At 42.2% G+C, this 26,461-nt stretch overlaps 1 protein-coding gene across 1 annotated transcript in view; it reads right to left on the bottom strand.

Moving 5' to 3' along the window:
- Positions 1-26,461, bottom strand: part of LOC106804708 (cyclic nucleotide-gated cation channel alpha-3-like) — a 101,000-nt gene that overhangs the window by 25,650 nt on the left and 48,889 nt on the right. The window contains 4 exon segments of the mRNA XM_014805998.1: positions 8,874-9,179; positions 10,619-10,676; positions 10,678-10,715; positions 12,019-12,216. Coding sequence (XP_014661484.1) covers positions 8,874-9,179; positions 10,619-10,676; positions 10,678-10,715; positions 12,019-12,216 — 600 coding nt within the window.

Genomic DNA, 26,461 nt, shown 5'->3' with positions numbered 1-26,461 from the left:
AGTATCATTCAGTATCAACCCTCCTACAGTTGTCATCTGCCAGTGATAGTTGAAATTGCCGCGCGACCGAAAATAGCCCCGTTTCCCTTGTATTACACACATTGCATTTAGGCGCGTCTGTTGACACATAGCTTACTAACGGCATGCAGTACACATCGTACGCGCGTTTTGCACGAAAGTGCGGCGGTAACCTCGTAATTTCTCACAATTTCTCAAGGTGCATGGAACATATTACCAATTTAGTGGTGTCAGTTATAGTCATGGATATGTCGCAGTAAGTACTAACAGTAGATATTTCACATACGTTCACCCATTTTGCACACAGGCGGTCAATTATTGTAAAAAATATAAAAACGCTGATTTCTCCGTTTCTATTTCTGACATAGTAGCCAATGTATAAATGGATATTTCTCTGTGATTACAACTCGGATTAATTTAATTTTACACTCGTTTTAATGAGAACATATTGCTATAAAATAGTGCGCCAGGGATTGTTATTAAGTGCCGTATTTTATTAGTTATGCCTCTTTATTCGCTAAAATTTTCAATTCTAACATTTTTCCATTTTTCTCGGTAAATATGAAACTTAAAGAAAAATCCTGACGCACTATTTTGGTGTATATTGTGCTTAACATGTGGCAAAAATTTTGTATCCTCACTCTTTCTGGTAGTTGAGAAATATCCAAAATACCATTTTTACATAAAAATTAAAATTTGTGTGGTAACATAATTAGGTGCAGGAAATTTCATGACATTTTTTGGCTTGAGCATAGAGATATATCTCCTCTATAAATAAAACAAGTGATTGATTCGATGCATTCGCCAATAAACGTTTAATCTTCATTAGAGCAATCCCCGTGCAAAAGGTGGAAAGTATCATAAAATAAAATAACAGATGACATTTGTTTCTCTTACAAGCAAGATGACAGTATGTTTTTGTCGTCCGTCTGTGTTTTTATGCATGGTGGTACATAATCTTGATAAATAAGTCTAAGGTTAAAGTCGCTATGTATGTGTTATAGCGGAGGTGCCTTGCGAGATAGCCTGTCGGTATAACAGTAAACGTCACAAGAGAACCGCCTTACAAACGCCACATGTGTGACTTGCCTCGCCAAAGAAACGTTGATGGCATTTATCGCACCCGGCGCGTAGCGACGCTAATAATATACACTTATACTATATAATGCTACGGCCCACCCGTATTCCCCCGCTCGGTCCACACCGTGACGCAATTTAGACCAACTCCAAACTTTTCAAACTGCGTCGACCGATTTCACAAAGAGGAGAAATTGCGCTGTAGGGTCACGCTGGCGTTTGCAGCTGTCGCTACTGCCATCGCTATGCCTAAGAAATCCCACTCGACGCCGAAATCATCCCCAACGATTGTCTTTTAAGCAGGATTTGCGCTTTACTCAACGTTACGTGTGGGAAACAAGCAGTAACACCTGTTTTCATGTGTGTGGCTACCACGCCAATTTCCCCACGAAATCAGCAAATAATTCAACCGTGCTAAAAACATATACCGTATACCATATATATATATATATATATTATATATATATATATAATCGATTGCTATAGGATAGATAGATTAGATAGGTGGATAGATAGATGATAGATTAGATTAGATAGGATAGTAGTAGAATAGATAAATAGATAGATCGATAGGATAGATAGATCAGACAGAAGTAGATAGATAGATAGATAGATATGATAGATTAGATAGATAGATAGTATAGATAGTTAGATTAGATAAGATAGATAGATACGTAGGATTAGATGATAGACCTAGATAGATAGATGATAGTGTATGATATGATTAGACTAGATAGATAGATAGATGAGTAATGGGATGGTATGGAGAATGGAATGGAATTGGTGGATATGGATGGAATAGATAAAATCTTGCAATAGAAGGAAGAGAGAGCTGATCGAGATGACTTGACGAGAGAGAGACTTGAGAGAGAAGAGAATGGACGAGAAAACAATACGAGCGAGACTGAGAGAGAGAGATGAGAGAGAGATGAGAGAGAGGGCTAAGAGGAGAGCGAGAGGAAAGGAAAAAGACAAGATAGTTGTGTGTGTGTGTGTGTGTGTGTGTGTAGTGCGTGCGTGCGTGGTTGCGTGCGTGCCGTGCTGTGAGTGCGTGTGTGTGTGTGATGTGTGTGTGTGATGTGTGTGTGTGGTGTGTGAATGTGTGGTGTGGTGTGTCGTTGCGTGCGTGGTGCCGTATGCGCGCGCGCCGGGTGTGTGTTGTGTGATGATTGTGTGGGTAGTGTTGTGTGAGTGAAAATAAAACTGTGTGTGCGATCGGTCGGCGTTAGACTTAATCGGCGATGTCGCATCTGTGTGCAAAATGAGTGTGTGTGTGAATGTGTGTGTGGCAGCAGCGAATTTGTCTGTTGCATTCTAGAAAAGTGATGTATGAGAGCGAAGGAGAGGAAGAGAGGAGAGATGAGATGAGAGAGGAGGGAAGAGATCAGCAGAAGAGAGAGAGAGCAGAAAGAGGAAGAAGAGAGAGAGCGAGAGAGAGGAAGGGGTGATGGGGAGGGACGGATCTACTTTTTTCATTTTTCCTTTCCCTTTGGATCTCTTGCATGTATCGCAACGATCGCCATTTTACAGATATAACTCCTAAGAGCAACCTTCTTTTGCAGACTGCTCATCATAATTGTTGAAAGTGTAGCCAAGAAGCAATCCAAATGTTGCGGTTGCTGTGTTATGGTCGCCTTTCAGCAATAACCACTAATAATGCTGCAGCAGTTACCCGAAGCAGCAAATCTATTTTAATACATAAATTTGCATTCGCAACAGAAGCTAGGCACATGCTAGCTTCCATATGAAGCACCGTCTGCGTACATTACTGCAACGGCTTACACCATACTAATATCAAGAGCGTACTAAGTGCGTAGAGCGTATTACTAATATCAAGAGCATATTTATATACGTAATACGCTCTTGCTAATATCAAGAGTTTATTTTATACACTGCTGCCGATATCGTATATGTTCTGAATACGATGGTCTTTGCTTTGGTTTGCCGTTACAGCGGCTCCAAGTTATCGGCAATGCACCGCCTTCTGTACAGAAACATTCTGTAACTAGTAGACTAAAAAGGAAATTACACTCATAACCCCAGTCACCACCCTCTGCCGATTCTAGCATCAGTCGCTGGTAATCTATTCAGCAGCAAACTAGCAATGCGAGGGTTTTTCCATTTTTTCGAGCTTGTGAAGAAGAATCGAATCTTCGCTTTTTTGAAACAAAACGCGAGTTGGCTGCATGGTTGCTATGGTACTCTAAGTAAAAATAGCCCGATGAATTGGTTCAGCGTTTAGCAAACCGTGGTTGATCTAGGTGGTTAACATGCTGCAACAAAGGATTCTTTACTTGTTGGAAGCTATTGTTTCGTGTAGGCGTGTTGGCTAATTACTCGAGAGGGAGTGACATCATCTAATCAATGCACAAGGAATTAGGTGGGAAAAATTGCCGCGGATTTATCCATTATATACTTGATCATCGACGCCGGCAAGGGGTGTGCTTGTATCCGACCGTGCCGCCATTTGACGAGTTTACTTTTGTGGGGCTCCCGAGGAAGTCTATCCGCACACTGATTTGCGACTCAACTGCCGATGAAGGGGTGCATCAGGTTATCCTCGACGCTCGTGTGTGCGCATAGTTTGGCGGTGCGGCAAAGACGCCACTTAAGTTTCCAAGAATGTAAAATAATGTCCATCATCCCTTTAGCTCGTGCACGATACTCCATTTTTATTGGGCGGCATGTAACGTTATTATTTGGGAGATGCAACTTGGGAAACGTTAATGATTTATTGTCGGAACTAACCAGCATTTAAAAGTATAATTATAGTAGATTTTCTCTGAAACGCGAGCGAATAATCTTGCAAGCTTGCGGCCGCACCTCACTTACAGTCCTTAGTAATTAGTAGTAGTAGAGGATTCTAGAAATAAAACGATAGACGGGGAAAAATTAAAGTACCACGAACCGTATATAAATCCGTAGTCCGTAAACATGTCTGCTGCGATTTTGTAGATAAATTAAGATATTCGTTGACAGCGACGCTGCCTTACTGCGACTATAGTTCTCCTCAAACCGCACGCTGGGCCAACCTCATCACGGCTCTCAGGAGGCATCTTTTGAATACATTACTCTACGATAAATCACACACTCAGAGAGCTAATGGATGTACTCTCATTGACATTAGTTAAATACTCGTTCATATATACACCTTTAGTATTTAGGTACAATCATGCACCATGCCCTTTATTTTCTGCCAGAATTATTTTGGCCCAAAATTTGGGCCAGAATGTTGGGATTAGTTCGCAACAGCGTTAGTGGTTCACAGCAATTGAATATTAGGATTCTACACTGCCGTAGCTAGAGCTCAATGAGCTCTATGAATCTCCAACAATTACGTTTAATTATACGTAATGCCGGACGTATTTAGCATGCTGTGAACCATTGGAGATTTTTTGAACTCGCTCGCAAAAAAAGAAGAGCGACGCGCGAGAAACTGGAAACCGGATGTAAAATTTCAAATCCATAATTTTCTACTGTATGCGACGTATTAAAGAGTACCCGAACATTACATACGTGTTCACTGAAGTTGATAGCATACGTCAAAATAGATACTCTTACCTTGTTATAGCCACACCAATATACAGTACGAATGTACTGTGAGCGGACGAAAACGATGATCAACCGTCACGTCAACAATTACCATGCGACGTGTTACCTCAGCCTGTTCTGCTAGCACATGACAAATACGACATACACACATACGCTCTCCTGGCTATGACACTATTTGTCATAGGAAGATTCTTCCTATGACAAATATTGTTGTATGTGTTGTGCGCATCATCGGAGTTTAGGAGCGCTATTATGAACGCAAGAAGTGAATTTCAGCTGTAAAGCGGAACGAAGTTGACTCGCCAATATTTGTCATAGGAAGAATCTTCCTATGACAAAATAGTGTCATAGGAGAGCGTATATGCGTATTTGCCATAGATGCTAGCAGAGCATGTTGGTTACCTATAGCCCATAGAGGAGCCTGCTAAGGTAATCTAATGGTCTGTTCCAAAAATCGTGTTTTGTTATTCAGTTCCTTGTTTTCTTTTCTTAACCAGAGGATAGGCGGTGTGCTCAATGTCATGCGTTGGCCAGAGAAACGGCTCTCACTTTGGGTGGGATTTCGCCGCCATGAAGGTTATTACCCGAGCTAGACTCCCGCGTGGATTTTTTTGGCAAAACCTTTATCTTTGAGAAATCGCTCGATGCTGTTTGAAAACGTTTGAATTCGTCTCAGTCAGCGTCGCGGCTGGCGGCAAAACGCGGAACAGCTTGTTGTGGCCTTCGTGAATTTAATTAAGAATTGCTCTCGTACCCAGTAGCAACAAACATATGTGGCAATACAGCATATAGGTGGCTCTGCGTGTCAGGTGCAATAAGTCGCCTCACCGTCTGTTCGTATCATAGAAATAATATAGATAGACGTGATAGATAGTTATCTATATTATTTCTATGGCTCGTATAGTTTCTCAAAATGAACGATGCTATAAACAGAGGCGAAGTGACATCTTGGGTGTAATGTAGAACTGCGCATCGCTTGTGACGCTATGTTTTCTTATCTAAATGTTTTCTTATCTAAATCATGATCTAGGTATTTGTCGTTTGCCGAGAATCGAATCGTTTCACGCAGTAGTTCGCCCGAAAATGTCTGTTATACATGTGAAGGGTGGTTAGCGTGACTATATACCTATCTGCTTATCAGTGTTTCGTTTTGTTTTTGGAGATTCGAGTCAAATAACTATAATATTAATCGCATGCATTACTCAAGTGATGCCCTCCCAGAGCGTTGTTACTGCATTCATGCTGCGTAAATGCGGCATGCTGTGGTTGCTCTATAGCTGCACCTGCAAAGCACGCGCGCGACACATTCCGTGTTATCCAATACACGCAAACAAATTGACGAGCAGTAAGAAATACACGCGTGCATACCCGCGACACAAGGTGAGATGTTGATAGCCGATGGCATATAATATAGTGATTAGCACTCCATGTTTTTATGAAAGGTCTGGGGTTTACATCCCACCTCGGTCAGTAGTGTTTTGCCCTTAAATAAGACAATTACTTCCGATTTCTATCAGTCAACACTGGTTGTGGAAATAGGTTTCGAGCGCCACGATAATAACCGGCTAATAATCTGCAAGTAGCCTTATTGTCTCTTTATTACAGAAACCAAATTTTATTACAGAAACCAAAGTAACGCTCCCGCGCGGAAGCCTTACATGCGCCACAAAGCGAACGTTGCGAAACATAATCAAGCACGAATTCGGCTACTTTTCTCATTAGCGTGCTAATTAATGTTTGCATGCTTAATTCTCAGCTGTGTATATAATGTGCGAAGACACATAGCAGCGTTTGTTTGTTGTCAGATTGCGTTTGCCACACGCTGTGGAGTTGTGGCTTAAATACGAGTGTGGCATTCTATTGCATTGCTTTGTATATACGCTTCCAAACAAACAGACCTGATATGGTTGTGGCGTGTGAAGCGAGCGATTGACAAGGTTTATTTCTTATATCTGATTATTGTATACGATCGAAAGGTCTTTTCTTTAACCCCCCCCCCACTTCCACTGCCGCGCGCACGAACACACTAAGCAAAAGCATAAAAGGAGTGTTGTACCAATGTTGGTGATTTCTGACATATGTCGTTTCTTTTCACACGTTCTGTTTTGTTGGGCCATTTAACCACCATTTCCTGTGCTACGCGATAGTTCTCTATCTAGAAAAGAATTTTCCTACTGTACACGATACATTACGCTCTGACGGTAAATATTATTATCGCTGACGTATGGCCAAAGAATTATCTGTCCGTCAATCGAAGCTCTAGATCTACAGTAAGTAGACACAGGGTACGATCATGTGGCTTTGGATGTTTTGCAACAATTGTTAGCTCGTTTCGTTAAAAAAAAATTCGTATAGATATTATAATTTTTGTTGCTGAATCGCTCTGCTCTTCCGCCTTGGCAATTCTGCGTTCTCAATTAGTCTTCAGCCGGCTCGATTCATGTACCCTATAGGCACGCAGATTTCCGCCGGAGTTATGGCCTCACCTATAGACGCTGCTACCCACGCCTCGTCCCCAAGCAGGTCGCGTGATTATCACACACAAATTATACTGCATGCATGTGCAGCAACGTAGTGTTTTACAGCATGGTACGGATGGATATATGACATGGCACGCTAACGTGATTTGCACTTGTATACATACGACGATCGAGCGCGCGTAGCGTACACGCACACGCACACGCACACACACGCACGCAAGCAAACACACACATACACACGAACATACACACACACACGCGCACGCACACGCACGCAAACACACACATACACACACACACACACACACACACAGACGAACATACACACACATACACGCACGCACGCACGCACGCACGCACGCAAACACACACATACACACACACAGACGAACATACACACACACACACGCTCACACGCACGCACGCACACACGCACGCGCGTACACACACACACACACACACACACACACACACATCGGCGCGGATTAGTTTACGTCTCACGTTTGGGCCGCAGCCCAGTGTCCCAGTGTCGAGGAAGGCAGGAGAAGCGAGCGCGTGCTATATAGATCCGGGAAGTAGCCTTAATCCGACAGCACGGTTCCGAATTTCTATAGAATCACGGAGAATTGGGAAGGCTGTTGCGAATCCCAATTCCTATTAGCCCGTCGTGTTTTCATTTGAGCAGAATCATGTGCACGCGAGACGTAATTTCCCGGCGTCGTCGTACGCCTCAATAGCCGTGGCAGAGCTCGGCAATACACACGCACCGGTGATATTGCCACACGCGGGCACATTCAGTCGCTGAAACGGACATCTAATCTCGGCCAGCTTATTGGAAGGAGCGCTGCCAGCTTCCCAAAAGGGACGTGATTAGCAGGCGTGTTCATGATGTCTCCAGGGAGCTGAAAGCGGAATTAGTTGCAAATGTGCCCCCTATTTCTAGGTGCGGGCGTGCGGTGATGGTGGCGGCGGGTTCGATTGACTTCCGTGTAACTGTACGCAATGCATTAACCGGCGTGCGACCGTTTCGGACGCGTTGTAGATATCGCGCGATGTACACAGACGTCGCAGCTGCGCGTCAATACAGTGTTGGTAAACGCGGTTCCTAATCCGCACCTAGTTAGCGCTGTTATTATTCCATTAGTGCTGTTATAACACGTCGCGAAGCGTAATAATTCATATTATTATCACGCGTAACGAACTCGACGAAACGAATGCCATATAATTTAGACATAATCGCGGGATGAAAATTGCCCTTTTGCGAATTTTACGAGCGATTTGCGATTTCTTTTCATTTTGACGATCTAACAATGCGGTTATAGCCTTCGCGGACAAAGCGCGTGGTGTTAGTAGATGCATGGGGTGTGTATAAATGGGATAGGGTGAATAGGTGTCATGCGTTATTGTAGAACCGCAATGCGCTACAGTTAACTCCTTACGCACACATATGCATGCGCACGCACGCACGTACGCCCGCTTATCAAAAAGACGTTATAAATTCTGTAATAATTAAACGACCTATAATATAGAGGGACGCTATCATAAATACGTTTTTAACGTATTAATAGTAAAATTGCTTATCGTAAAGAAGTTTTAAACGTAGTAATAGCACTTAGAAGTTTCGTATGTTCGAGAATATCTAAACTGACGAGGATTTTGTATTGACGTGGTGATATAATATAGGCCCTACTCAACCACGCGCGTTTCATGCAGTCATGATAGACGAATAAAATTATTGTTGCGTACCGTTTACAGCGATGCTCTTGCGATATCCCTCCATCCGCCTGGCAGCCACTGCTTCCAGACGAACGCGTGCAGCTGGATACTCCTTCAATACGTCCCACAAGTCGCCCTTAGACAAGCGAAACAGGTCTGAGTAACCGACGGACTTGACGGACGCGGTGCGGCGATTGCCGGCTGTGCCCATGTTCAGGATACTGATCTCCCCGAAGTAGCTGCCGGCCTTCAGAGTCGCGAGGACCGACTTGCCGTCGTTGGCAACCACCTGCACGCGTCCGCGATTTACTATGTACATCTCCTTGCCGACTTCACCTGCGGAGAGCGGTAACAGAGGAGACCGTCACAGTCACAGTCGAGGAAACTTCGTAGCGCAATGGTGGATGAAGGAAGAGGCGAGCATGATCGGGCTCGAATATGACATTCTCTATCTTCTATTTATTTTCCCATCGTTCTATTTTACATTCTTCGGATCAGTTCAAATATAATAATCCGCGAGGTAATCATCACTCACGCACAAATCTATACTGCAGCCATTCAGGTTTTATTTGATAACCAACATTATGCGACGTTAGCACTAAGAATAATACGTTTCTGTAACTGCTTGTATGGTGTCATGTTTGGTATGGGGCAGAATGTGGAGAACAGATATTTGTTCAGACCATAGGATTTAACTGCTCGAGTACGAAGTACATACAACTGCTTGCGAGCAATTTAGTCGCCATTTGTCAACCCAAATTACGTACAGTATCTTCACGTGCTTTACTAATTTGTTGATTGCTCTTCTAGTTTAAGATGCTCTCTGTATTTGCACATCATACGTCGTATGGATAAACAATATCTACATAGTAGGAGAATATCCGGCAGCTAATGGTGTGTCAGATGTGGTCTTCGACAGATGGCGCTAATTTACGCATATACGTACGAATATCCGAGCAGCTAATTCGATATGGTTCTCACGAATATTGAATTGGTTCCCATCATTCCACCCCATTCCATTGATTGGCGGAACAAAATCTGTCATGTAGCCATGACACATGTAAACAAACGCTGGAAAAATTAACAGTTTTTGTTTACAAATATACTAATAAAACTTCGTAAACATTTACGTATTAAGTATATATAACAAGGGGGCTTCTTGCTAATACACTGCATGTGTAACTGTGTGTGTAACTTATATAACTATCACAGGATATATGATTTCATTGGAAGGAAGATTTGCTCAGTAGGCCAAAACAACCGTCGTGCCTTTCCGGTCAACAACTTCCGGTCGCCTCCATTTGCGCAATGGTGATTACTTATGGACAGGTTACCAGGCTATACGAGTATACACTAAGTAATAGAAACTCCTTTACCACAGCGGGAACGGAGATGCGTTTGGGCAATGTAGCAATTATCACAGCCATCCTATTATTTCATCGCAATTTTTAAGAGCACTACACATCAGAGTCATGCATGGATTCGTATAAGGCGAGCGCGTCTGTGGCGGGTATTTCGGCTAACGCTCCGTTAGGAGTGTTCCCAACTTTGATATCATTAATGATTAATGATTAATGATTAATGATTGATAATCGCTAACGCTAACCCTAAACCCTAACCTAAATGACATAAACCACAAACTACTATTATGACCATGACCATATATATATATTATATATTATACTATATATATGTTTATTATGACCATTAATGTTAGTTGATAATGTAAGTTGGGAACACTCTTAATGGAGTATCACCCGATATTTCCCGTGTACCTTTCCTGCAGATATGATCACCCGGGGAGAAGAGTACGGGTCTAAGCCGTAGCACGAGTTTCGCATAGAAAGCCCGCTTCCCGTGTTCTGAAAATACCTCGACTACGAGAAACGGACGAAAAAAACAATAAGTAGAGAAAAATTGCGCTCTGCTCTGTCGCTGGCTTCACAGTTAATGACGCGCCATTTGTACGTCGTCACCGGAAAGTACACGTTTAAAGCGTGAACTCAGATTCACGTACGTGGCCTCGCGAGTCGTAAAAATATACCCGTTTCGATTCAGTTTCTACGGGTAAGTTTGCTGTACGCAGTGGCCGGTATCGCGTGTGTCCATTCCACTAAACGCGTCAACTCTCACTTACGTCGCCTGTGACAAGTATTAACGCTTTCCCTTCCTGTGACAAATGAGCTGTTCGTTTACACAAGTATCGCATTAGCGCAGCATCGCCGGGCGCCAATTTCTATAGCTGTCAAATTATGCTGTATCTAATTTTATTTTCGCTCAAAATAATCAATTAGTCTTATCTCCCACCACTCATCTCTGTGATTTAGCAACGAATTTATACGTAATAAAAGAAGTTTATAGCTTGCAACGTGGATCTATATAATATTAACACGCATGAATGACTTAGCAGCCAATCTTCAACGTTTACCTAAATTACATGAAACGTCCACGTGACTACAACGTGGGAAACGACACAAATCGCTTGTTACGATACTTTATCACCTAATCTACTACGGCTCATAGGGTCTATATCTCCCTGGGTACTGCCGGAACGTACCCTGGGTACGTCCGGTATACCGGAACGTACCGCTGGTACATCTGACTATGCGTTAGGGTTAGGGTTTGGGTTAAGGGAGTAGGCGTAGGCGACTCCCTAGACTCGTTAGTGGAGTAGCGAGGTACGGTCGGCACTATTTAGATAGTACCAGGGTACGTTCCGGCAGTACCCAGGGAGACATAGACCCTGGCAGCTCTACTACGCTCTCTACTACTACTCTAACACGTTATGAAAATAACCCAAGTACATCAACTATCGTAGTATATACCTAATCGTATTTTGTATCGCACATCACATCGCATTGGAAAACATCTAAACGCCTATATATATATCGCATGTTTCTATGTAGGGCCAATCTATTTCAACATATCGAGGCACCTAATAATTTGAGGAAATTACACGCTCACCGCCAAGCAGGTGCACGAATCATTTCGCGTTATGTGAATACACCTGTGCTCCCTGACCTTTGCCGAACATTTACTGTCTTTTATTCCCCAATTCCGCATTGCCACAAAACGTGAATACGATTCAATCTGTTTGATTAGTGATATCATAGCAGCGGTTAATTGCCTAACGAATGCGAAGGTACTGATTTAAGCATTGATTCTCGTAGCAAACCTACCTGTTTTAACGTATCCAAATGAACATGGATTGCGATCTCCGCTTTAAGCTTATCTGGCAAGTAGTGAAGTGTCTTCTCCTCATCCGAGGACTTCTTTGTGATCCACAGGTAGTCGAACCAGCGGATGACTCTGTCCTGCAGGTGTCTGGGCACGCGTCGCAAGCTCATGTACGTCTTCACATCGTCAAGCCGCGCTGAAACGGAAGGCTACACGTTAGGCTTAGGAACGACAATTCGTACGCACGAGCTCACGCATCCCAACAACTGCGTCAATCTTAGTAACCAGTTCTGTCATTTGATATATATACATATATATATACATATATATTCCTTGGGATCTTTTGATTATTTAATCAGAATAGCCATATTGCTGGTTTTTTTTTCATAGCGCACGGCTGCTTCGACATTGTGAAATTGAAGGAGTGACAATTCAAAATCTGCGAAATATTGTAACAGGCGTGAAATCTTCGTGGTGACAGATAGTAGAGTTGCATTCTGCGCATTCATCGTGCACCTAAGCATGCGTGTGCGTACGTGCGTGTGTGCATCTGTATGTGTGATAGAGATAGAGAGCTTTAGAGGTTGTTTTACTAGTAAATCGATGTTAGGCCTCCTCTTAAACGTCGAATGGCCGCTGAAACAGATTGCTACTCGCATTTTCAAAGATAAGAGAACTAGAGTAAAATCTTGAAATAGCATGATAGGTTTTCATCGGGATTACGAATTGGAATAGATGTTGCGTCTCATATATTGCAAAACAGGGCTTAGTACGCCTGATTCATATACACATTCGACATTAATTAATATATAAAGAAACGAATTAAAATGAATGTTTTTTCGTATTTTTTGGTTTTATTTATTCTTGATGTATGTATGTATGTATGTTATGTAAATATGTATTATGTGTTATGTATTATTAATTAGTAGCTTATATGATGTATTATTTAATATATGGTACGTTGTTTTGTGCTTAATAATGCCGAACAACAGAAACCTAATAAAGCGACGAAAACTCTAAAACACGTGCAGCTGAAACAATGACTCAGAGACTTTATATTCTTAAGCTTGTTATTTCTTCTCTCCGTTCTTAATTATTGCGTTTAAATCATATTGGAGCCGCTTCGATCGATGCCAGAACGGTAGAAGGCCTATATAAATAAAAGGGATGTTTTCATAACCGGCACTGATGTTGAGAATGAATATTAACCAGAGGCAGTTATTTTCACAGACCGTATGTACTCAACGAATACTGTCAGCATCGGGAAATTTGTTATTCCACATATTCTATTTTACTGTTAAAAGTAAAGATCAACAGCAACATCTTGTCGACTGACATTCAAAATATTATGCCGATAGTGATGGCCATAGCAGTACAGCTACTCGATTCAGAAAAGGTACTGGACTCGTAGATGAAATAAAGCATATATGGTATTCGCGAGCACGATAGATGAGAGACTTGATAAAGGCAGCCAGACAGGAGAATACCGGGTAAAAAATATTAATTGGGTACACGAGGCATGTAAGGGTTAGGTAGGTGGGATCGTCATTGGGAGAGGCTGAGTCGGGATAGAAGCGATCTCGATCATGATTTCTAACGCGGGCAGAGTCGGATTTAGTCGTGTGGAGCCACATAGTTTCGAACATACGGTGGTCACCTGACCAGGCTCGCTATGAATCGAGCCCAGGGATACGGTGGTCTGGGAGTGAGAGTTTAACAAGCCGCAGAGAATCGTTCCAGGCTACCGGGACGAGGTACTGAGAGTAAAAAGAAGAAAATAGATTGACAACGTCAGTATTTCATTTCAGAGTTGGGGAGAATTAAGAAGCAGACGAGGGGGAGGCCATGCAGGAAGGTGGAGGGAGGGAGGAAAAAATTACCAAAAGGATAAGGTGAAGGAGAACGAGAAGAAGACGAATGAAGGTGGAAGAAGAGAAGAAGGTGCAACATAAGAAGGAGAAGAGCACGACGACAGCGTCGAGAACGTTAGAAGGAGAAGCAGAGGAGCCTGACATGGCGACGCAGAGTCACCGACCGACATGAAGATACGCCCTATCGGACAAACTCAGAAGCGCGTGTACCTCATAGTTTTCCTTCTTGTTAACCCACATCTGTTGTAACCACGAAATGTCACTCTTTTCCTTCAATTAAAATAAACCGTCTTAATTAAAATAAATAGTCCTACAATGACCTTCACCGCCGCTGAGCCTTTTCCCGCGCTACTACAGGATGAGTTAGAAAATATCGACTTTATCACAATTAACCTGCTAACGCTCATGATGCAGACCTATACGAGTTACGTGATGAAGAAGAATACCCATCTCGATTTGTTTACTTGCATCGCGTGTTGCTATTTATGCTGCTAATTATTTAATGACGTCGCACCGTGGTAATCGATGTAACCTACGTGTGCCGTACATGACCCAGTCATTGAAACCCTACTATCACTGTATGTGGCACGTGTTGCGTTCGCGTCAGCAAGCAACGTCTGCATGTGATCGCGTACGTATAGACACATCGAACGTGTTGTCCGTTAATTTTGTCTAAAATCCGCACTCGTGAAGTTACCGACGGCATTGTAATGACATCACTATCCACAGGGCAGCTCTCTAAAAACAAGCATGTTCTTTTTTTCGCAGTCGCTTTTGTAGTTGTCGATAGTAGCCTGTCTATTTCCGTTTGTTGGCTAACAAAAATACGAAGGTTTTGCTAACATCTTTGACGCTGCGATTACCTGTCTGCACTCGTTGTTCAATTTGTAGGAGTTCTGATTGATGCTCGTATTTCCACTCTATTCGCCCACAGCATGCCTAGCAGCGCTACGTGTAGACGTCAACAAAAGAACACCGGTAACAGAAAGCGTCTTCTTGACTCTTTCATGCATCATTTGTTTTCGATCAATTTAAGACAGACCGTACAGTTATTTTCGGGGCGAAGAATTGGATTTCGGGTTTCTAGTTATCGGGGGAACCAGGAAATACTAGATAGGTTTTTCGTGACTCGAGAATATAGGAGTCATCGGGGACGGTTATATTCAACTGGGAACTGGAAAATGGCACATTTATACATGGAACACTGGGAATGGACACCCCCGTTCGCACCCGATTCGGTTGACCAGTAGAAGCTCGTTCACGTGAATCCCACGCGAGTTTTACATAAAATAAGTCGATTTCACTAGACTAGACCTAACCAGTAATCACCTCCCTTTACTGTATCATATACCAACTACGTTGCACTTTCGCTTGGAATGACGCAACGATGGTGAACCAGTCTGGTGGCGAAGCTTCTACATATAAGCATCTATTTGCATTGGGTGACCTGCGCGTGTGTGGAAAGAAGTTAATTTCGAACGAAAAAGCAAACTTTTTAATAAATTTGAAAAGATATCATGGTAAAATGACATAATGCATTCATAACTAGATAGCTGGCTTGATGGTAAATTATCAGAGAGTGCAGATGTTGTTGTTGGCGAGCTATTTAGAACATTGGCCGCCATGTTTGCGTCACCGTAACGACGAGCGATGTTTGATCACAGCAGTATTTGCTGATTTCATTATCACCGTCGTACAATCCAACCCACGCCGGCCGATAGCACTAATTGATTAGTGAGTGGCACAAAGTGAAGACTGACGTCAATAGAGATCAGAAGTAGAAAATAGGGAATCTTTCCTATTATCTACTTCTGATAGAGATGCTACATAGATTTTCCTCGTGCTAGCGAGACGAGGATATATAATATAGCTGGCATTATGGGTAGTCAAGTGGACTATTTTCACGAGAATTCACATTGATTTGGTGAATGTCAAGGTTGAACGTCACATGTATGCAAATGTGTAAAACCTGGCTGTTTAATAATAAAGTTATTAGTTTTAAACGGAGGTTTTGTGCGTATTTCATCTAGTCACTGCCGGAAATTTAACGTCTTCTGGCGTGCTTCCAGCTCTCCCGGGAAGCGATGAATTTACACGGAAAGAACTTTCCGCTCAGTTGCGTTTACGAAACGTGTGAACTCTAGCGTAATTCGAAAATTTGGCTTCGAGCAGACAAAAATGAGCATATATAAGAACTAGCCGATAACACACAGGCGTTTACTATGGTAGCTAGCAGACTGCGCGTAAAGAACATGGATATAAATAGATTTATAGATGCAGAAGGTAGCAACCGTGTATCGATTTCGCAAGTTGTTATTTCTACATGAATGCGGTTATTACCCCCATATCTAGCAGGATTCCACCAACGTACGCTTGATTGCAGATGAACGTGTGTTACTAAATTGGCATGGGCTATTTGGCACAAGTGACGCATGACATCCCAAAAGGCGACACGCACGTAATTGGCAATTGTACAACGTGCAACATACGGTGTTCACAACGTGACAAATTGCTACTCATCAAAAACGGGCAACGCGCAGCACTGCGGCGTCAAACCAGTTGTTGCCATTCGGACGTGGGCAGAAAGCCATCAAAATTCCATAATTTATCTGCCTCCCTTAGTGTTACATAGTTAGACGGGGAAGCCAAGCACATATTTCACGTTGGATGGTTTAAATCATATAATCCTTGTTTATTTCGCTTTGAAGTTTAATTGAATTTTAATACGAAGCACGTTTGATCAAACAACCTAGCTCTTGCTTGAAGCGTAACAAAAATGGTATCCACTAGAAATGTCGCGCTAAACACGAGGACACTGTATCTATTTCTGCCGCCATCTTGTAAGAAAAACATAATAATGGCTGTGAAATGATCCCTAGATGAGATCAAACCAGTGCTCCAGTGCAATTTCCCTTTAATGTCGGACGGTTGTCGCGGATATTATTAGGGCGTAGAATTTAAATTCGAATTATAAAACAATTAGCCGCTGTGGAATTCTAGGAGTTAATTTTACCACAAGTACTTTTACCACATCTACTTTAAAAAATTACATGATGTTCTCTAGAGTAATCTTGCTCTAAAGACGATTTCAACTGGTTCGACTACATGAACCTACGATTAAATATGATTTTAAAATCTATACGCGCAATTGCTGCAGCCTAGTTGAAGCTTGACCTTGTTTGTAGCATACTTTTACATTTCGTATGAAAAATAAGGTGTATTTTTGCGAAGCCAGCGAGTGTCTTCTAGCGACCATGTTAACGCACAACAAAGGAAATGCATTTTTATTCATTAGCTAAAAGGAAATGTGTCCCGCATCGCACTACAGTAACTCAGAAAACCGATGGCCAAATTAATTCTCGGTGTAATTCGATCCATTTTGCACCAATGAAAGACTACCCTGTTAAAATATAGGCAGTAGCTAGGCTGTTGAACCTGTGTCTTGGTAATTTCCTGTGAAAAATCGACCAAGAAGCCGTTTAATGAGGAGGCGTTGCAGTGTTAAGATGTAGCGTTGCAGTGTGCCAAGTTGTAAGCACGCCAGCTTTAAGTTTACTGTACATCTATCACCGAATGAGATAGGTAGCTTACTTCGTGCTGATGCCGTCAGCAACTGCCTCTCCCCGCTAGTTATGACAGTGTCCTATTTCTGGATACTTTTAGAAACACCACCTGAGGGCGTCATTAGAAGTCTTAATCCGACACGGGGGTTAAATTTTCTGCAGGTGGGGTGAGGGTTAAAGTTACCAACAATAGAGAAGGCTAAGGTCCCCAACGGTAAAGAGGGACAAGGTCCCCACGGTGGAAGAGGGGATAAGGTCCCCAAACGTGGAGGAGGAAAAGTCCACAATAGTTGGGGAAGGGAGGGCTAAGGTCCCCGAAGGGGTGGGTGAGGGGGCTAAGATCCCTGTCGAGATCGAGAAGGCCTCAACTTACACACATGTAGGAAACCATTGGTTGTCTAAAACTAGGGAATTTGATTTTCTGCCTAATTTCAATGTTTCTATTCGAAATGGCATCATTAGCGTTTTTTAGCGAATTAAGTTGATTTAAGAGATTTAAGAGATATAAGAGATATATGTTGATTTATGAATAAATGATTACATTTAGCAATACATCATATATTCAGATAAATTAGCCTTTAACCTGCTGATTGCGTTCATTGATTAGTTACTGCGACTAGCGCAGCACTGCAGATGAAGTGTCACTGCAATTTTTTCCATTGATCGTTTCCCGACGAGCTACTGTTTTTTTCCCAGCAGCGGGGGTTGCTGTATCTGACGCTAGCTGTCACCGCACACTTTAGCGCGACCCCTGCCTGATTACCCAACGTCATCAAACTGAGAGGTCTAGTCCAGAGTCATGGTAATTTATAACTACCGCAATTTTGTATCGTGAAATTTACGTCATAGCTTTAGAAGATATTCTTCTTAATTTTTGCTTTCATACATATACGTACGAACGTACTACGCACGCACTAACGCACGCACACACGCACGCACATACGCTCGCACGCACGCACGTACGTGTACGCGTACTCATGTTAGTAGATATAAGCCGACAAATTATAGCAGTTCTATTCGAAAATCAAAAAAAGAAGACACAGACAGTACGCATAATAACACTCACTGTGCGTATAGTTATTTTTAGATTTCCACCCGAAACACACTCAATGCTCATATTTTCGTCTACACTCGCTCAGTTTCCTAGGCAACCGTAGCCCCCTAATTATCTTCTGATTTCAAACGGGTATGCGGGTATCATGAGACACTCACGAATTCTTAATTACAGCTTGATGCAATAGAAATGAGCACAAGCAGGAATTCCTCTACCGCTGTGCAGGAAAATACGACACTATAGTCAACCTCAATTACGTGGATTGTCAACACTGCACACAGTTTAACGACATATAAAATATATCGGTTTATTATGTTTGGTATATATATATATATATATATATATATATATATTGTTGTTGTTGTTTGTACGCATGCGACAGATAACCGGAATTTAACGCTAAACAATCGCGTGGTCCTGTATTTGTTTATAGTTTGTTATATATCTTGTATTTATTGTACGCTATAGACAGGCAAACTAATTAGCACTGATTTATGAGTTTGGTTTGGAGTGTTGAGCAGGCACCCCATCGAAAACGTGTTGCACTAGTATTCGCTTCGTCTGAATATCACAATTGTCGTGGACGATAAACTTCTCAGAATCGTAGCTGCATGCTACAATTGATTAACTGGCATAATATTATTCCAATTTCGTTTATTAATTAGCGAACGACAATATACTAAATACATTCGTAGATTCTGAGAGGCGAGCATTAATCGCGCGGTTAATCAGCCGATAAACACGGTCGTATTTAACTTGCATTGCTATAGACATATATGCATTAGACCAAGAGCGTATAATGAAGGAGAGCGTACAACGGTGAAATGATGAAACCATGTTGCAGTATTAGTCGAATTAAGAAACTTTGCCCGTTTTATTTTGACAATTTTGGCGGTATCATTGATCAGCTGTCCTACCTTGTTGATATAAAACAAACCGCTTGTCCCTACGGTGCTCCTACGCTGAGATAATGAGCGGTGAAAAATCTGGTATTTTCGCCGAAAACCGACTCGAGATCAGTGTTTACTGCGACTGTCTCTCGCTTTGTGGCCAGTGTATTGCTTCCGCTTTTGATTAGACGCATTGCTCACGGGGGAATGTTGTATGCGCTGTGATCTCAACAGAACAGCAATAAAACCAGCCACAGTGTGCGCCAAATGGCCGCCTTCAATATATCGCCACGAGGAGAATGCAGTGTCTGCAATGACTGTTTAGGTGACGAGATATTTTCAGACAGTAAGCAATCGTGTCTGGGTGAGGAGAAAAAATGAGCACGCATTTCTCACTTACCGAAGCTCACAAGACGAAATCGGTCGCAACTTTATTCGCGCTGTCAACATCTGATGTATTTGCATTAGAAGTGAAATAGCATTTTGCGAAATACGACGAATTGATCGTAGAAAAACCAGGAAGCACAAGAAATCCGTATGGTGTTAGTAGGCCTTTTACGGATCTGCGCACACCGCCATCCCAGGCGGTGCCTCTTATTTCCTTCATTTTTGTCAAATCCAGTTTGTTGCTGCGATCGGTGCATTGTGGGTGCTATAGAAGACTTATACAGAAGCTGCAGCGAAATTCCAAAAAAACGAATTTGTAGACACTGAATTTGGTGAAATGCGACGTATCTATATAACATCCATAACATAGCTAATGAAAGCCTCGTATCGATTTACAGATAACTGTGATGCGTAAATCACAATATAGTACTGAGTATTGCCACAAATCCATCAAGATATATCTCCAAAAATATTGAAGATTATTGCGCGAAGGCTACAGGAGGTGAAGTAGCAGCAAAGCTGCAAACACATATACCTATCAACTTACCGAGATCAGACAGTCCGCAATGATATAACCAGAGTGGAAAGGACAGCACCGCAATGGATATTGAAATTTGCTAGATCTGCCCTACGATACGGCGCGGACCATGCTCGACTTCAAAGCCTATAGTCATAATCAAGGCAATGTGACCACTACTCCGTAACTGCGCCCGACTAATAGAATGTCGGTGACCGAGATCGAAGGAATTAGACGCATGAATGATTAGATGGAGGGAGCTTGAAGGCGAGGGAAGCCGTAATTCATCTAACTATACATACACAGAGCCTCGCCGCAACATTGCGGAGCCCTATAGAATGAATGATGGGCGTATGAGCCTGAGCATTCGCCTGCAATCTCGTGCGCGCCCATATCCACTCGCTGTCCATAATTATCACGGCTGATGTAGTCAGCGCTGCATTAACTCACGCGTTCGCTGCTCATTAACGCCTTGCTTTTAATTTAGTTTATAGTTTTCCGCGAGTGACGCGTAAGCCTTCGTTAATCGCCCCTAGATTTCACTAAAATATCCTAGTCCGAATTGTTTAATTGGACTAGCTTGCCTTTTCTGCGTCATGCTGTTATTTAATGCCTTCCCTCGTAAAGTCTTATCGTGAAATGTGGCGGAAAATTCGTTTTTCACTGCTTATCACTGAAGCGATTTGGAGTCTAGAGAGAATTTGAATGCGTTTCCAAGTAATTTTATTATGTAAATTAGGTCGTAAATGAGTGACGATCTTCCATTGAACGACGGAACGGGTTTCGACAGTTATAAGATGCGATTTTCATTGTTGCATGCAAAAATTCCTGGCGTCCACGGGGGGGGGGGAATTAACGTGTAATTGCAGCAGAATGTGTGTTTGGGGGTAGGGTGTACAATCACGCTGATTATAGAATCAAAACCAAAATCGCGAGATGTGCTTCCTTGTTACAAATGCGACCATAATACAACGACGTATTGAATGAGAAATGTCCTTCACCCACGTAGCAAATAACGCGATAGTCGCACTCTCTACTAATGAAATGAAAGTGTCAATGACACTATAGCTCACCTTGGGTGTGATAGAAGAGGGAGATGATATTTAAAATTTGGTATGTGTTTCATTTATGACGGACCGAAAAGTGATCAAAAGTCCTTATTCCCTGTTTTATACTAATAGAAATTTTACGGTTTTGTTTCAGGGTTAGTTTTGATGCGAAAATAAATATTTCAGATCTGAAAGTCTGAAATCTGGGCGAGAGATGGCGCTACGCCTAAATGATCGCTATTTTGCTTTTCGATTATCGCGCAAATAAAAGTAATAAAATATTCCAGTCAAATTACTGTAACGAAGAATCTAAAACACAGTATTACACGTAGGTATGATTAGGTAGGTAGGTAGATAAATTTAACAAAATCGAATGAATCTAGATGGCCATTTCCATTTTTGCCAAAAAGTTGGCGTGGCTCGAAAGTAGGTCGACTGGCGTGCTCCAACATAGGACGTTCAAATCTCTCCCATAGGAGTAACAACTGTATGCAATTTGAAACATGTGGGTCAAACGGTTCTCGAGTTATCGTTGAAGGTAGGCAGACACTGAAATGCATAGTCAAATTGCCAAAATCTACCTAATTTAAAAAAAAATATCGAAACCCGTGTGATATGTTTTGGGGCCAGTCCTTATTCATTCACATACCAAAAATGAGCAAAATCTGTTGAACCTGAACTGAGTTATGGCCATTTCCATTTTTGTTAAAAAGTGGGCGTGGCTCGAAAGTAGGTCAACTGGCGTGCCCCAAAATAGGACGTTCACATCTCTTCCATAAGAGTAACAACTGTATGCAATTTGAAACATGTCGGTCAAACGGTTTTCAAGTTATCATTGATCGTAGCCAAATGTTGACGGACAGACGGACGGACGGACGGACGGACGGACGGACGGACGACGCCCCATGGCAATAGCTCATCTTGACGATGTCAAGGTGAGCTAAAAATCGGGTCGTTGGGGAGTAGACAACTGCGCCACCGATAGTGTGAAATATGATTATTTCGTCTCATGCGGAAGCAGAAATTATTTTATTTGATTGCTGCTCGTTTCAGGGACGACGTAATTAGTGACATAACAATTCGTACGCATGCAGAATCGCAGCTGAGACGAGAGCAAGCGAGATAAGACATCAATGTAATGCGAAGTCAAATAACGCATCGCAAACAATTACTAGAACTTTGTTTGAGAGGTTATGTGCGTATGTGACCATTCGCACCCACGCACAGCATTATCTCTCTCTCTCTCTCTCTCTCTCTCTCTCTCTCTCTCTCTTTCTCTCTTTCTCTTTCTTATCCTCCCTCTCCCTTACGTAAATATTTGTGAAATATTTGTGAAATTATTGTTGAAATCATTTCCTGTCTCGCGTAGTACACCACAATTTTAGTTCAGCGGAAGCGTTCGTGGACTGAACCTGAGACTTCCTCAGTATAACATTTCTGGATCACGTGTGTATGGGAAACGCACGCCATCGCTACGACTACTACGGGATGCCCTAATACAGTACGTTAACGAATGAAGTAATATCTCGTTACGCTCCTCCAACGATCCTCATCACATCGGTCGCATAGCGCGAGACTTACCACTCAGCATTAAGCTTTGATCAGCTTATGACAACTACCCTGCTTATGCGTCGTATAGTGGGTCCGTTGGGAGTATTCCAATCACAGTTGCCTTTAAACTCGGTCGCCCTTCCCATTCTGATATTAATCCAATCAATTAAAGCCTAATAGCTGGAAATTAGGCTCCAAATCAATAACCCGATAAGCTTCCTAAAATGCTAACCACTAGAGAATAACATGCAATTCAGGTTCTTCGTACAAAATCACATAAGTTACATTATTTAAGCTAAGGAACTATGAGTCTCTGTGGAGCTGCCTATAAGTTATAATAACTTTTATAATGGCTGATGCTATAAAATGGTTTGGCTTTGCCAGGGGGTATACTTTATATGCAGCAGAAGCGGAAAATTAAGACGTAGAAAACAGAATTTTGGTTTAAGATAGTTCGTAAGGAGATCATATTATAATCTCTGTAAAACTTCCATACGGGACGTAGCGGGTTATTGACGACATCCAACTAATTTAAGCAAATTAGCAACTATCGATTTATGTCTAACTAGTAAACCACCCTAATTAGCAAGAGAATAGCAATACAGGTAATTTAAATTCTAAAAACTTTTAATTAATCCCTAATTTAAAGACTCTTTTGTAATGAACTTAACAAAACATGACCTTGAAGTTCTTCTACATATTTACACACACGCACGCACGCGCACACACGCACGCGCACCCACAAACACACACACATACACACACACACACACACACACACACACGAATACACACACACACACACACAACACACAACACAACACACACACACACACCACACAACACGTACACACACAACAACACACACCACACACACACACACACACAACACACTACACAAATAACCACACACACGCATACACACACCACACACTGTCACACACACACACACACACACACACACACACACACACACACACACATACACACACACGTATACACACACATATACACCACACACACGTATACACACACAAACACACACACACACCACACACACCACACACACACACACACCACACACGCGCGCACACACAGCACACACACACACACAACACACACACACACACACAACACACACACATTACACACACACGTATATACACACAACTACACACACACACACGTAGTATATCACCACACAACACCACACACACACACACACACACACACACTATAGACACTTACCACACAACACACACCACACACACTTATTACATCAACCTACAGCACACACATACTACACACACACACACTACACCACACACACGTATAACACACACACACACACACACCACACACACACACACACACACACACACACACACACACACACACACACACAATTATATATATATATATATACATATTGCGCATACGTAACCCCCCCCCCCCCAATATGTTGCAACGTGTATAATGCAAAATGATATCCTTTATGCGTACATATGGACGTCACATCAGCTTCAGTACTGAAATCATGCAGTAAACATGTTAAAATTCAGGCGTGATGGTATGTGGCAACGTTTACAATAAATATATAGAAACACCAGCAATTTTTATTTGAAATGAAGATGTGATCCCACTTGACATAGACGGTCTATTTTTATTGCGTGTTATATAAATGTCGCAGTGACATATCGCATCTCGTGCGTATAACTATTCTTCCAAATGTAATAACCATTGAAAAGCAATGATATATATATTGATGGCATAGCGCAGTTTGATCTAACCACGACGTTCAAAGAATCAGACTAGTATAAGAACTACGACCTGTCTTCAAAACATGTTACGAATAGCATTACTTCCATGCTATGTGTTCAGGGGATTTCCTTACATCAGATAATATGAAGATCAATATATGATTACTGATGGCACGGTAGCATGACATACAGACGGTATTCCCAAAATGGCGTCGATGGCCCCCCACGAGTAAACACAATTTCATGTAAACCGGGCCATCGATTCGCATTTACGCAGTGATGTCATTCCATATGTTAGACGAGTAACATTTCACCTTTTAAAATGCCAACGTTTTGGCATTGTGACATATTTTACCAAGACGTGTAAGCCTTTTCCAACCATTTTAGATTTAACCATATGTTATAACAACACATAACTATTGGAAATGTGACAATTGGCACGAGATTTTTAGTGATGTACTATATAGACAGCCCTGGCCAAGAATATCAAGTGATAATTATTTCAAATAGAACTACGGTTATCACGTTAGAGATCAGATCAGTCCCACGCAAACGTGATCGTATTCAAGCAGAAACTTATCCCGTGCACAAAAGATGACGCACGGTTCATGTTCGTTCAGTACAGAATTACAGGCCAGCGTAGCCAATGCCGGAGTCATATTGCGTGGCAATTTAATCAGTCCAATGACTGTTCCCGTGACACTGTAATAATATTAAGACGTCAAATATTCAGCCAGACGCCAGTGACAGCGGCAGAGAGAATGAATTAGCTATATCATGGCTATATATGGGGGCAATAATAACGCTGATGCATTCTAAAATGCAGGTATATACAGTTACGTGGTACAGTGCGTACGACGTACCCAGATCATATTAGTGGTGCTCAAGGGGTCGTTGTCGTATCAGGCACTACAGATATGTACCCGAGGTACATATATGTATACACAAAGTGTACCAGACTTGTACTACAGAAGACAGTGTACCCTAACCCTAACACTAACCCTAACCCTAACCCTAACCCTAACCCTAAACATACCTCATATAAAAATATAAACGTAATACTAAACAACCTAAAACTACCTCGGGTACATATCTGTAGTACCTGATACGACAACGACCCCATCTGCATTAGTGGTAGTTTGATGAACTATGTCGACAATTACGACCGTAGTTATACGCCCTTGGTTACCGCGTTGGCATAGCATGTGATTATTACCGAAACATCGATCTTACGATCTATCAATTTATGTATCTAAATTTACTGTAGGCCTAACGGAGAAATATCGATACCGGTATAACTAGAGACGCAGTTCGACACTGCTCATGCGAGGTCTGCGCTGGAGGAAGAATAGGGAATGTTGGAGTAGGCCATTGAGAATAGGACGCGATGGACACTATTTGGTAATGAACATAACCATGTTTGTATATTTCTGTACACTCAATTACGGCAAATGAATATTGCCGCGAAATGGCGGGTGCAAGTGTAAGCTAGGTCAAATATGGCAGCGGTATGTATGTATGAATGTATTCACACATCTTCATTCATTCGATCGTCCGTCAGTCCGTCCGTTCGTCCGTCCATCTATCCATTCATCCATCCATTCATCCATCCATTCATCCATCCATTTAGCCATCCATCCGTCTGTCCGTTCAACCGTCCGTCCGTCCCTCCGTCCGTCTGTGTGTCCGTCCGTCCGTCCGTCCGTCCATCCATCCATCCATCCATCCATCCATTCATCCATCCATTCATCTATCCATTTATCCATCTATCCGTCCGTCCGTCCATCCATCCATCCATC

Source organism: Priapulus caudatus, unplaced genomic scaffold, assembly GCF_000485595.1.
Source record: "Priapulus caudatus unplaced genomic scaffold, Priapulus_caudatus-5.0.1 Scaffold84, whole genome shotgun sequence".
Lineage (NCBI taxonomy): Eukaryota > Metazoa > Priapulida > Priapulimorpha > Priapulimorphida > Priapulidae > Priapulus > Priapulus caudatus.
Note: the sequence above shows the minus strand (reverse complement) of the source record. Positions and strands in the feature narration are given on the sequence as shown.